Raw genomic sequence first — 14422 nt, forward strand, 5'->3', positions numbered from 1 at the left:
CAGCTATGGATATCAAAGTGTCAATTTAGATCAGGTGTAGTTTTTTTTTGCCGCCATTACCTGGCAATCGGGCACCTTTGCTGCATCCAAGATCCATGTGATGCAACATGCTGGGGACACCCCAGAGCACCCCTTACAATTGCTGTAAATATAACAAGAAGCCCTGGTATTATGTGGCAACGGACGACCAATTCACGAAGCAGAGTTGACATTTAATTTATGCAGCAGGTAAACATTTTAATGTCTGTTTTTAATTACTGCCGAGTGATAGACCCAGACAGACCTGACCCACTTAAAGCCATGCTTTCTAGGCATTACTACAATGCTTCTACAGCTGTGAGGACTCCCAACCCACCCCTGTTTCTTCCTTTCACTGTCTCACCCAGGGGCTTTGTATTGTACTGAAGCATTTGTATAACAGTACCCTTAACTTACTACTCTGCTCCTATGTGGAGTGTTGGAGCGCTTAACTACACCAACAGCAAGCTACACTGTGTAGGTTGGGAGGGAGCATTCCCTTCCTATACCTCACTTCCCGTCTAACCCCGCAGGGCCGCAGCTGTTCTTTCTCATCTCCCATCATCTCTCTTTGCTTCCCCCTCTCACCCAGGAGGCTATTACCTACCCCTCGCTCGGGGGCTCTACTTGTCTCATCTCAAACCGCGGTCATATTTCTTCTTTCTCAAGGGTCTCTGCCCCATTCTCCCCTCTGGAGCAATGCTTCACCTATTTCACTCAATGCCAATCTATGCTTCCCGCGTCTCTCCCCAGGGTCTCTCTTTTCTCCATGGTCTCTAGTGTGCCATATTTCCCCGTCTTCAGCACATTCTATGACGGGCAGGAAGACCCACATCATACCAAGCAAAGCACTTTCACATTCACACCTGGACGCACCACGGAAAACACCTGGCACTACTGGGGAGCCGGGTTAGAGTCTCGGCAGGGACGCTCAACACCCTGTGATTCTAAGTGGATCACGTAATCTCCCCATGCTTAAAATTCATGTGTCCGTCTGTAACGTAACTTGCGCTCATGTAAAGTGCGGCTCTGATACCTTCAGTCGAGCTTGCGCTATATAAAACGCCGCCCCACCAAAAATATGATCCCAATTTTGAAGGTGTACATAGCAACAGTCTGTGCAAGGAAGCGCTTAGAACCTTCTCTAAGTCCCAGAGACATTCAAGCCGGGATGCACTCACCCATTCTATGAACAGCCCAGGTCACCTCGCCCCCTTGGGGACTGGGAGAGGCATTCTATAGCTCGGATTGGCGCCAAGAAAGTTTTGGATCACTAAAAAATGTACTCTAGTGGCATAGAATTATCAAGCAAGTGTACGAAGAATAAGAGGTGTAAAAGGAAAGCAGGCAAGTATACATTGGTTCTAGGATTTATAAACATAACTCATTAGCCTGGATGACGTAGGACTATTACCTTTTTCTGCTATGAATATAGCTTTTGGTCTAAAAACGGAAGCTGTCTTCAAGAGAGAGGAGAATGTCATTGAATATAAAGATGACATCCTAATTAATGTTTCTCTAAATCACGTGATTTCATTTGTAAGTCCTCGTTGTACGTCTGATAAAATGTCCACTTTACAGCAGGAAGCGAGTGAAACCCAAACTTAGCACTAAATCAAGACTGCCTGCACAGAGCACATAAACATACTTCTGCAACAGCCTCGTGGTCCACGACCTTGAAATAATTCTTGGAGGACTTCAGCAAGTTTTCGGCTGCACGCATTAATTCGTCCTCAGTGTGAACCATCAGTCCCTGCAAATGAAATGCCTGCAGCCTGAGTCGTCTTTTTACGATGCCGGCTGCCAGCATTTGGAAGGCCTCAATTCATTGGACAGGACATTGCTGAAAGGCTTGATCTGGCTGGCCTTGGACACTCCAGTGAACAATTATTAGCATTTTCAGTATCAATTCAATCCCGGGCGGAAGACGTACGGACGGACATCTTTAATGGCACCGTCATCCGCCCGTGGTCATTGTTATGAGAACTCCCTTCCAAATATCAGAAGCTTGGCTTCATTCACAGATAGTCCCTGCAGTTCTCAATCTAACAAGTATTTGTAGCGCTCGGTTCACTCCAAGGAGTCTCGGCGCTAATGACAGAAATGTAGTTTTACTCAGTTCAGTGGCACTCATTGTATTGACCTCAGGAGAATGAAAGGCTGAGTGGTCTGGATGTGTTGTGAGTCAAACATCTGACCATGGTGTCGGACCGTCGGACGCAGATCCGCAGAGGGGAGGCTCTCGTGCAGTGGGCGCCAGACCCTTTAATTAGCGCCGCACATACAACTCCTGATGTGATGGTACTATTAAGCACTACATATTACATAAATGCCAGTACCAGTGCGTGCGCCCCTGGCACTCTCCCTTTAGAGGCATGGTAGTCAGATCCGCTCATGTAGAGTGCTTTGTAGAGGACATGACGCACTTTGAAAGGTTTCTGGCGGGAACAGGAGCCAATGCAGGTCTTTTAGGGCAAGGGACGTGTGCCTGAAGTTTCTTTATTAGGTGATTACTCCAGTCACTATGTACAGCTTTGATTGGCGTTAATGAGGACTCAGGGAATCCACTCAGCAGTTTATTGCATCCGTCCACGTCCGTGTGATAAGATTAGGCCCTGAACTATGAACCCAACGTTTGGGGGAGGGAGCAATTTGAACAGTAATATAATCTAGAGCCAATTCATCTCTTAAGAAATTTGCATGCAACACAATGGTATAGGGTAAGGCTGGCAGAGTGCCGCGCAGAAAGTGTCAGTATGAGCTCAGGAGCACCGGCAGCCACCCACCCACCAGACCCTGTCGCCCCACAGGACACTGCAACCCGGGCCGGCGTGAAACTTAACAAATTGTTACGTTTCATGCCGGGTCGCAATAACAAACTAAAGCGTCTACTCTGGGGCCTGGGCCTGTCACTCATTTACCGAACAGCGTCTTCCCCCCCAAGAATAAGATACAACAATTCACATTATCACATACATTCAATTGATTCAACCGCGTCGGACTCGGCAATGAATTCATTTTATTCAACCACCGGCACCAACCGCAGGGCCCGGGGCTCAGGCCCAGTCAACTGTCTCAGATTAATCATGATTCATTCATTCTCATTCTAATCTTCTTTCTTTGGGATCAGATAGCACCGCACGCCGCACGGAGCAGCAAACACGTACGATGTCTGAGACTGTCTCAGCCAATCCAGAGACGCTGCATTAGCAGCGCCTGCCCTGTATTGGCTACAGAGCATGACTAGGGCTGGCCCATACCGAGAGACGGGGGCTGCTGCATGAGGCAACCCTCGGCCTCTCAGGTCCCCCTCCCTCTCAGTACATAGTGGCTGGCTGACATACAGTGCTGCGAGTGCGCATGTTCGGGCTGGTCATAAATATGACCAACCAAACTCGAGCATGCGCAAAATTGCGAGCCGCTGTCAGTCAGTCAGTGGGTGTCTGTCACAAACTGTCACTCAACCTTAATGCTCGCCCCCGGCCCCACCCCCTTCATAGGCCGATTGCCTCTGGCGTGTCCCGACTCCCGGCCGCTACGCTACTTAAAGTCAAGCTGCGCCTGCTTGAACTGCGCCTGCTTGAAGAGCTGAACAATCTGCAATTCATTGCTGCTTGCGCACGCAGCACGCACCGCATCTCGAACGCTTTGTGGGGCAATGCCCCAGCGCCCCAATGGACGCACCACCCCTGGGGAGGTCTTCTGAACGGGAAAGAGTTTCCTCGTGGTTAAGATTAGAAGAACATCATAACTCAGTTACCTTGATTCTGTTGCATTAAGGATGTCCATTTTAATGTCAGATAAGTAGCATAGCATTCAGACCCTTAACCCTTTAGAATAACGTTCGGAAGAATCCTCAATGCTAAGACTTTGCCATGCATATTTGGAATTCAGGCAACATAGCGCCCACCACAAACTCCATCACCTAGGAGATATCATCAGGCGTTAACTAGTAAGCAATGCAATGCTAATGGTTTCATACCTATTTGGTCTTTTCTTAGCTAACAGAAAATATCAGAAGTGCAAAAACCATAAGATCCGTCTTAACCTTGTTCTTTTATTTAGTGTAGCAATGGTCATATTTGACTAGTATGGTGGGAGGTTTGTAATACACTAATCTTGCATTCAAAGTCCAAAACAAACTGAAGGATATTTAAAGAGAAATTACATATTTCTTCAATGAAGACATTTCTTTGTTGCACCTTTGAAGTGTCGCAGGGCTTCTGGCAATGTACTGTTGCAAACTTTAATTTACGTGCTTGAAGCCTCAGGTGTTAGAACTTGCTGTTTCAGATGTGTTTTTCCTTGGCTGTTATTCACCTCTAGTTTTTTCTTTTCTTCCAGGTATGAGAATGAGCTGTCCCTGCGCCAGAGCGTGGAGGCGGACACCAACGGGTTGCGCAAGGTGCTCGATGAGTTGACCATTGCCAAGTGTGACCTTGAGGGAGAGGTGGAGAACCTGACGGAGGAGCTGGTTTGCCTCAAGAGGAACCACGAAGAAGTAAGAGCAATGTAGCCCGAAAGTGCGGGTATTGACATAGATGGAATCCTATAACGTGTTACACGCCTTCGAAATGCCCTGTCTGATTTATTAAAGTTTTCTTAGAGTTGTGTCAGACAATTTACCTAAGGCCAGTGCACTGACACACAGCTTATCATCTACGGTTTGCATTGCACGTCAGAAACACCTCAGCAGTGGAAAGCATTCCATGTTTTCTCCTAGTCTTGCTCTAAGAAGAACATATATTGTGGTGCTCTCCAGAAAATTAGCCGTGGCAGCACTGCTGTTTCTTAACCTGTAGCATTCCTAGACAGGTTTCAGGTATTTCATTTTAGTTGATGGTGGAGAGAGGATATCTTTAGAGGGTGGACTATCATTGACCCGAATATTTCAATCATTTTTAGAAGCCAGGGAAAGAATCAGATGGACAAACAAGGAAGTGTAAATGCCTTACATTGGAAAACATTAATATATATATGATTCAGGTGTCAACAGCATGGGACTCTCAGTAGTGACTGATTTGGGCACTTGAGATAGGAGTGCTCAGCAATGGAGGGTGAAACTCATTCATTTGAACTCAGAGCCCTGATTACCGAACCACTACTTTTTGATAGGACAGTGTTCCTTCTTCTTCTTAGGCGATGTCTTCTTTCTGTCAGCGATGTATCCTTATAATTGAGCTCATCGCCTGCCATGTATTTGTTGAGTAATCCACATTGCCTTTTTTCTGCTAGACCATATATCTTTCACACGAGACAACATCTCTTTATTTTAGCTAGTCTACATTTCCATTTTTTGCTATACCACAGTGTGTTCTTCTTGGTGGACCACATTGCCTTCCTAGTAGGATATTTCCTTCTGCTAGACCACATCACATTTTCCTGTTAAACCTTTCCTCCTAAGCCACATCTGCTTCATTTTGTCTGGATACATCTTCATGTTAGAATACATCTCCTTCCTATACCCTATCTCTGTTTTCCAGACAACAGCTCTCTCTCCCAATGATAGACGACATCTCCTACATTCCGTTTGTTCACATTTCCTACGGATAGATGACATCTCTATTTGATAGATATACATTCCTGCTAGATCATAACCCCTCCGAGCCACAATTTTTTCATACTAGGCCACACATCCTCCCGGCCTGTGACAGGTCTTTTCATTCACAACCATACTGTTTTCTAATACAGCATCAGTTTTTCACTTACACTATGTAGCCTTCTCTCAAACCACACATTCATATACGCTCCGATTATTACCAGCCTTTAAAGCACTTCAAACATGGTAGTAGATACAATTTCCCAATTTATTGATACTCAATTTAGTAACTTCAAAAGAGTGAAACACAGAGTTGGGACTGTGAAGGATTTTGAACCTGTGACTTTCAAGCTATGCCAGATCTCAGCAGCAGCCAATTAACCCAAGCCATCTGCCTGCGACTGGACTGGGTCTCCTTACCAGCACAACTCAAAACCTTCTTGCCAACCAACACCACTTCCCATTTCTAGACTACAACCTGCCTGAAATTGTGTCTATTAAATCAGACACAACAATTCACCTTCTGCTGTCAGAGAACTCAAAATATGCACTGAGGATAATGCCCAAGGTGGCACTTAAAATAACAAAAGCAGTGTTATAGTTTAAAAGGGTATCTACTGATATCCCCTTTGGAGAAGTAGATGCAACTATAAAAGACATCAACAGGGTTTTGCTGGATAGTGGTATTTGATGTGTGATGATCCGCAGCAGCCAACTAGGTTATGATTTGTTTAGTGAAAGTAACCAAGCATGTGAATTAGTAGTGGCCAGGAGGAATAGCAGCTGCAACCACTAACATAACCCTTGGTACCTCTGGCACTGCTCCTGGCATCACTGTCAGGGATCAAAAGAGACTGGGAGAAATAAAGTAAATATAGTTCAAAGAGCCATATTTCTGCTTGTAATGTACAATCATTGATCCTTGGCTCCCACCTCACAAGCCAATCAGAAGCGCTTGAGGGGCCAAGGCAGGGCCACTGGTCAAACCTGAGATGGTACTGGGGATCAAATGATGCATGATGTCACTTCTGCTGCCTCTGCGCTGGCATTTTGGTGAATTGACTTATACAAAAGCAACGATAAAAAGAGCAGAAAAAGGTACCCTTGTATTCTTGCCTATGGTGAACCCTGAATAATGCCCATGGCATACTGCTACTCTTCCTGCAGGAAATGAAGGGACTCCTGGGAGCTGAAGGGCACCTCAGCGTAGAGATGAATGCCGTCCCAGGCATCAACCTGCTGAAGCTCCTCGGGGACATGCGAAGCCAGTACGAGGAGATGGCAGACAAGAATCGCCGGGATGCCGAAGCAAAGTTCCTGGAAGCGGTGAGGAATAAATTAATGTCCTGTGGGCTGTGGGATTAGAAGGACTGACCTATGGAAAACCTAGATATTTTCAAACAAACTATTGCCCCCTGAAATACCCATAAGGCTGTTCCGAAGTCAGTCTCATCCCAGACCCTACATAATATGTCACTGACTACAGCTTACCGTCCCCACAGATCAGTCTGGAAGGAAGTGCGTTTTAAATATGAAATTTGCATATATTTTTCTCCTGACTTTAACGACATAGACAATTTAAAAAGACAGGAATGGAATATGCCCGAGTAATTTCCTGTGGCTGGGATAAATTCAAGAAGTCCATCACTTTTTGCAGTGTCTAAATATGTGAACTTTACTCATTCCCATGCTGTCTCAGAGCACTGCCCTCAAACAAGAGATCTCCGCCGGGGCTGAGGAGGTCCAGACGAGCAAGAGAGAGATCTATGACTTGAAGCGCTCCCTACAAGCCTTGGAAATTGACTTACAGGCAGCTCTCATAATGGTAAGTTGTCTCAATGACTCCAGTTCTTTCTACATAGACCTCGCTGGTGAGAAATCTTTCCAAGCATGTTAGATCCCCCATTCCCTGGGGAAGGTCTTGAAGAACCCACGACCATGCTGGAACCACCACTTATAGAGCACATAGGTCCCTCTCCTTAGTGTGAATACACTTATATAACTGCCAAAATTCCTAGGTCCACGCGTGGGTATCTGTCCCAGTCCAGTTTATTTCTTCGTTTTCTAGAACTCATAGTATTGGTTTTATAATGGGATAAAATATACCTAAAGCCCCGGAATGCAAAGACTAAATCTGGACTCGAGCAGCTAGGCAGGCATGGACTCGCGAAACTTGGAAGAGCGGCACTTATTTATATTAGTCAGACTCTGTAGCTGAATTGGCTTGAATTCTAATGTTGGTAATCTCATAAAGAAGGTAATATAAATGTGACTTTTGAAGTGTGTGTTGACCCTTCAATCTGAATGGTACTCATAGTAGCTTACTATTGAGTCTTCCCTTTAGCAGCGCCAAGAGGCAGTTTGATTTCTAATGCATTCTTTGGAAGTTATCTTTGCCACATTCCTTGTGTATTGAAGTCAAGTTCATCTATAAACTACCATGGGCAATACTCATATATTTTCACTTAATTTATTTACAATGCTCAGAAATGTCGCGGATTGATACAAATACCATCTGGGTGGGGGGAGGCATTGGGAGTGGTGACGCCCCCTGCTAAGGCATAGAGAGTGGAGCTGGGGAAGGGTTGCACATTCAGTGGGGTGGCTTTAACAGACACACAGCTGCATCAGCAGCTTGGAGTGGTAGTAGTAAGTGCACTGCGTACATACCATGAACTAGCCTGGAGACTATTCCAAGGCTGCATTCACAATGGGAACGAAAAGAAAGCATGAAGCATGTGGGCGTCGTCCCTGCATCTCCCCTCTAATAATGCCCCCATGCAGCCTTAAAGGCATACTGGACCCCTCTTGGGCATGAATGAGAGAGGATGCTCTGACACTGCTAACAACTCCTGCATGTGCTTAGTTGGCAAATGCCTATTTTCTGATAAAAATGCAAAGAAGGGCTTGGTAAAGTGTCACCCATAAATTTACTTGACTAGGGTATATTATTCTGGACTTGGGGGAAGGGATGTAGGCTAGAGCCATGTTTCATCACTTTTGGCCCATTGAAAGCAAGAACACATTCCATCACGTTGTTTCAGGTGTACCTCTTGTCTTTTTTAAACACAGAAAAAATCCCTAGAAACCAGCTTGGCAGAAACAGAAGGGACTTACTGCGCCCAGCTGGCACACCTTCAAGAGAAGATCAGCCAACTAGAGGAGGAACTTGCAGGAATCAAGGAAGAGATGGAGGACAACATGGCAGAGTACGAGCAACTCCTGGACATCAAGAGCCGGCTGGAGAGGGAGATTGAGACCTACCGGTGCCTGCTGGAGGGTCAGGGCAGGTAAGACGATGGCAAATCGTGAACACCTACACTTTAGCAATATTTAGGTTCCGAGCAAAGTTCTTCACCTGGGGTACCACTGCAGTGAAGAAAGGAGCCCTAAATGACCCAAAGAAGAAACATTGGTAACCCTTTGGTAAACCCTCACTTGAAACCTATCTTGTCAGCAGACATCAAGCATTGCGTATAGAATTAAACGACACTCTTAGTCATGTGTATGTAATATGCATGTCATTTCCTTTCAGTTTCAAAGTCGACCAAAAGGCCAAGAGTCATGGCTCTCAGTCATCAAGAGGTAAGCGTCCCTCTTTCTGTTAGCTTTGTTATACGGCTCGGAAATCACAGTGACGGGTTCTTGCGCCCTTCTCCCATTTGTCTGTTTGAAGTCTTGTCTAGTATAATAAAGCTTAGGCACCAAATGGTTCCTATGGGACATATCGTTTCAAGTTGGTAACAGTAGTGCATGTCATGCCACCAGATAAGGGGAGTGCTGGCCCTTGAAAGATTCTAACCTCCACTGCTCAACTTCTCTGTGTGGATTATTAAGAACAGAGATGACTTTGCTCAAGCAGGTCCAATACGATGAGGGATTTAAAGGTGAAGTTAACCCATCACATTTCTGGGGCATTACATGCCCCACAATACAAAACACTAGAAACATTCAGGGCCCGATTCACAGAACTAACTTAAGACAAAATCCTAAACTTACTACTTTTGGTATTCACAGAAGTTAGGATTTTGTCTTAAGTTTGTCTTAAGTTTGTCTTAAGTCTGTCTTAAGTCTGTCTTAAGTCTGTCTTAAGTCTGTCTTAAGTTTGTCTTAAGTTTGTCTTAAGTTTGTCTTAAGTTTGTCTTAAGTCTGTCTTAAGTTTGTCTTAAGTCAAACTTAGGACAAAATCCTAACTTCTGTGAATACCATAAGTAGTAAGTTTAGGATTTTGTCTTAAGTTAGTTCTGTGAATCGGGCCCGTATTTTTTTTATTTTTTCCAATGTAACTTCTGGCACCTTGTTCCAACTTTAAAAGCTAAAGTTAACATTTGGTAGCGGCCATCTTGTTCTCTCTTTCCTATACTCTGACGGTGCTAACGAGCCACATGTTACATTGCTACTTTACGATGCATGGGTGTGAGTGCTCCATATTAAGTATCAGATCAAATGTGCTTCATCTGTACTTGAAATGTGACAGTGAATACCAAGGATGGAAAAGGATGAAAGTAATACAATGACTGTAATTATTCTGGGATTTGTTTTATGTGCCATTCAATGCCCCATAAATATGTCAGGTTAATTTCTTCTTTAAAACATGAACATTTCTTTTACATGAACCATAAGTGACAAATAGAGAAGGATTTGCATTATATTTCTGCCTGATTAAAAATAGCCCTTATAGCAATGATAATTGCTTTTTTCGACATAAATTAATGAATTAGTCTCAACTTCCAAAGGTTTGGAATGAAGCACTCCTAGTTATCCGGAGCACTGGACTCCATACATCTGATGTAGTGGCGCCCCACTCTATCTCTCCTCCATTTGTCATATACAAGGAACCTTCTCCCTCAAGCACACACTCACTCTTTTTTGCCACTGAGACCTACCTGCGACTCCCACGTTGACTGGGTTATGTAAAGACGGTCATCTAAGTCTAGGCATGTGAGAGCCAGAGAGGTCAGGATGGCCCATCAGGAGAACCTTCTCACAAGTCACTTGCACCACTGTTAACGTGTTCTCCTGCACCATCATTAACATGTTAAGATGAGGGGCTCTCATTATAAGTAGATCATTCCCACATTGTGCTTGCACCAACTAGAACATTAACATAAGACACATTCACCAATCAGAATACTTCCATGAGACACATGCACCAAATTTAGGGACTTATTTAGGTCTTGGCGGTCGGGGGACTCCATCACAGCGGTGATCGATATCCGCCTACTGAATATCCCATAGGATATATTGGGATTTATATTTCAGTGGATGGGATATCCGTCGAAGTTGTGACGGAGTAACCCGTCCACCGAGATCTAAATCAGGTCCTTAGTCATAACGTGATGCACATGCACCAGTGACAATGATCACATGGCATACATGCACCATCTAGAAAATTCCCACGAGGCACTTGCACCATGCAGACTCTTCACATGAGGCACTTGCACTAACTAGTCTATTCTCATGAGGCACTTGCACCATGCAGACTCTTCACATGAGGCACTTGCACTAACTAGTCTATTCTCATGAGGCACATGCACCACGCAGACTCTTCACATGAGGCACTTGCACTAACTAGTCTATTCTCATGAAGCACATGCACCACGCAGACTCTTCACATGAGGCACTTGCACTAACTAGTCTATTCTCATGAGGCACATGCACCACGCAGACTCTTTATATGAGGCACTTGCACTAACTAGTCTATTCTCATGAGGCGCATGCATCAATGTAAACTTATTCGCATGAGGAGCATGCACTAATATCAGCATGTCCAAATGAGTGGCTACTAACAATATTAGAATTAATATTAGAATATTGGAATGATCCGACGAGGCGCCACGTCAGCACAGCAAACGTTCCAAAGAAGCACACGCACTAGTGCTCACATGAGGTACATGCACCAGTTACAATGTTCACACGAGACAGATGTATACGACTTTGAATGTTCACGAGAGGCATGTACATACACTAAGAAGAATGTTCACCTCAGCTCACTGCACTAACGTTAGCAAGTTTACACAAGGGTTAAAACCATACAACGAACCATTCCCCGGAGGAGCTGACGTCACCGTGTGTAAGAGAAATGCACCAGCATAATAACAGCAATAGTGAACAAGCACAACATTAGAATGCTGAAAGGTGAGCAAACGCCAATAAGTACATGATCACATAAGGACCATGCACTATTCCAAAAGTGCTCACATGGGAGACATCTGTGAATGTTCACGTTAGGGGCGTGTGTCTAGAATGAATGGTTCAAAGAACAGAGATGGGAAAAGGAGATTGCAGTTCTGTCGTTAGAATGTTTATATGAGGTACATGTGCATTGTTAAACTATTCACAAAATACATGCTCCAAAATGGGCCTGATTTAGAAAGCTATTTGCCTACCTGAGTTTAATTTAGGTAACAAAATAATTAATTAATTGGCGAGGGTAACATCCAATTCCTGATTCATAAAGTGAACGCAGAATTCCAAACTTTATTCAACATGTCCACGAGCTTCTCTGTCATTAAACACATCATCTGTTCTCTCAATATATCCTACCTACATTTTATTGTTCACCTCTTCATTTCTTCTTTCAGCCCCAGAGCCAGTTAGAAGCCGCGTTGTAAAGACCATCGTCCAGGAAGTGATTGATGGCAAAGTGGTTTCGCAAGAGGAGAAACAAAGTGAACAGAAAATGTAGACAGAAGCTGGGTCTTTGCTTATGGTACCGCTGATCTACCGGTAAACCGACAACATGATGCACAACCCCTTCCACAAGCCTACCCCGCCTCTCTTCTGCTTCTCCTATTGGGTTTTCAACTCTTCGAACATAACCGCAGAATCTTCTGGACAATTTAATGCACTGAGCGACACAACAGCAGTCCCCGTGCATACAGGCAAACCAGAAGGCCCCCAAAATGAATGAGCGACACCTCGGCAGGGGCACCCGCTGGGAAGTGTGGCTATTCACTGTATCAAGGCTCTTCCTTTGACCTTAAATCTCTGCCTCTTTGCCTTTCTTTATCACTAAAGGCTAATCTTTGCTTCTGTGACATTTTAATTCAATAAACTATTTCTGAATGCAAGATAAAAGGGTGTATTTTGTGACATTTCCCCAATGTTGCTTTTTATCTATTGAGAAATATCATATGACTCAAATGTATGGAAGTTAGTATGCACTGAATCAAAATCTGTACTGAATTTAGTGGTAGACAAAGCGTTTGAAGAACATATGCTCAGAAAAGGAGGACATGTGACAGCAGTGCTCTTAAACAGTGGCGTTTCTTAAAGTGATATTTAGGGATGCATATACAGGACCATGGATAAAACTGAGCTGCGGGTGCCAGCTGCTAAGGCAAAGATTAATGTAACGTTATAGTTAGGTGAATATGTCAGTGACAACATTGATGTTTTGAACTAAAAGGAAAAACAGGAATTCACCAGTTATAGTTAGCAAAGCTCCGCCATGCCCTGCTCATGACCTTATATATTACATCAATCATGACATGTTCTATCACATCATTTATGATCACTAATGATATTTCAAACACAAAGTTCGGCCTCGGCAGTGGTCTTCCTAGGGCCTTTAATGGCTCGGGAGGAGAGCAGCATGCCCTCCCTCCCCTTAAATAAACAATGAAGCCTTGGGGTTGGACTCCCTGTGGCCTTTAATTAAAGATTAAGGCCCCAGCTGCCAATTGTGTTTTTGATCCTGAGGGAGTCCTATGAGATCTCAGCAGAAACTACTGATGTTTTGGGGATTGTGGCCTGGGGGGGTCCCTCTGGGTCCCCCCATGAGGCCTAGGGGGGGCATGGTATCCCTACCTTGCCCCCTTATATTTTTTTTAATTTCCTACTGCAGAGTAGGAAACAAAGTCCCCAAGTCGTGTGACGGCTGCAAGCAACATTTTTATGATGTGGCTGGCAGTCAATCAGTATGACTGCTGCTAGAGCGAATAGGCCCAAAGGAAATAAAGCTCCCTGGGTCAATTGGAATGCTCTGTTTTTAAATTGGCGCTTGTGAGAAGTTGGCCTGGCATATGCTGGTCACTAGTTATAGTGGCCACCTTGCACCAGTCCAATTCGACTCTTATGATGTTAGGTTTAAAAGACAACCTTTAAAGAAAGCTATCCTAGTGGTAGCTGTGGAAAGCAGCCTTCAGGCTAAGTCTTGAAGGAGTGTTAAGCTTATTGTTTTACCATAGATAACCTCTTGAATGACCAAATGAAAGAGTATTCCACACAGGTATATATATAAAATATATGTATTTATTCTAAACAGAATCCCCAAGTCTCTTTATGAGGCTAAGGCAAAGTTATACATCAAACAAACATTTCTAGATACAAATAAATAGCACTGTTAACATTGGGCCCCAGGGGGGGACCAAACCATATACTAAAATAGTGGTATAAGAACCACAACAATTCTACAGACAATGCCTAGGGCATTTAGGATCGCTTGCCCCTTAAGAATCCACCCCAAGTGATGAGGAAGGAGACCCTACGGGAGGCGCGTGCAGTGGAAGTAGCTGCTATCGGGATCTCCATTAAAGCCTATGGAGAATGTCGCGGTTGGAAATAAAACATTTAAAAATACTTCTAGCAGGAGTACAAAGTTAAAACTTTAGAGTTAAGCTTTTGAAGAGCCCACAACCTCGAGAGTACCGTGGTACCACTGTTACCTGCCCCAGGGAAGCCGGGTGCATAGGTCGATTTCGATGTCGGGTCGCGGGCTGATTTTCAATGGGAAAATAGTCAAAAGTTCTGCTAGCCAAAAGCGTTGATGATGCCGTGAAGATCAAAGATGTGAAGGTTGAAGAAAAGGACCTGAAAGCAGAGGGGACAGAGTCTGGGTCACTGCAGGGTGACCAGGAGGCT

General features: G+C 44.4%; 1 protein-coding gene across 1 annotated transcript in view; it reads left to right on the forward strand.

The window, feature by feature from the left end:
* LOC146859299 (keratin, type I cytoskeletal 12-like) overlaps nt 1-12637 on the forward strand; it is a 30505-nt gene extending 17868 nt beyond the window's left edge. Inside the window, exons 3-8 of the mRNA XM_085649968.1 lie at nt 4363-4519; nt 6725-6883; nt 7257-7382; nt 8630-8847; nt 9093-9142; nt 12142-12637. Of these exons, the coding sequence (XP_085506094.1) occupies nt 4363-4519; nt 6725-6883; nt 7257-7382; nt 8630-8847; nt 9093-9142; nt 12142-12245 (814 nt within the window). The 3' untranslated portion in view covers nt 12246-12637. The remainder of the gene's footprint in view (nt 1-4362; nt 4520-6724; nt 6884-7256; nt 7383-8629; nt 8848-9092; nt 9143-12141) is intronic.
* Nucleotides 12638-14422: the final 1785 nt, after the last annotated feature.

This window comes from Triturus cristatus, chromosome 3_2, assembly GCF_964204655.1.
Source record: "Triturus cristatus chromosome 3_2, aTriCri1.1, whole genome shotgun sequence".
Lineage (NCBI taxonomy): Eukaryota > Metazoa > Chordata > Amphibia > Caudata > Salamandridae > Triturus > Triturus cristatus.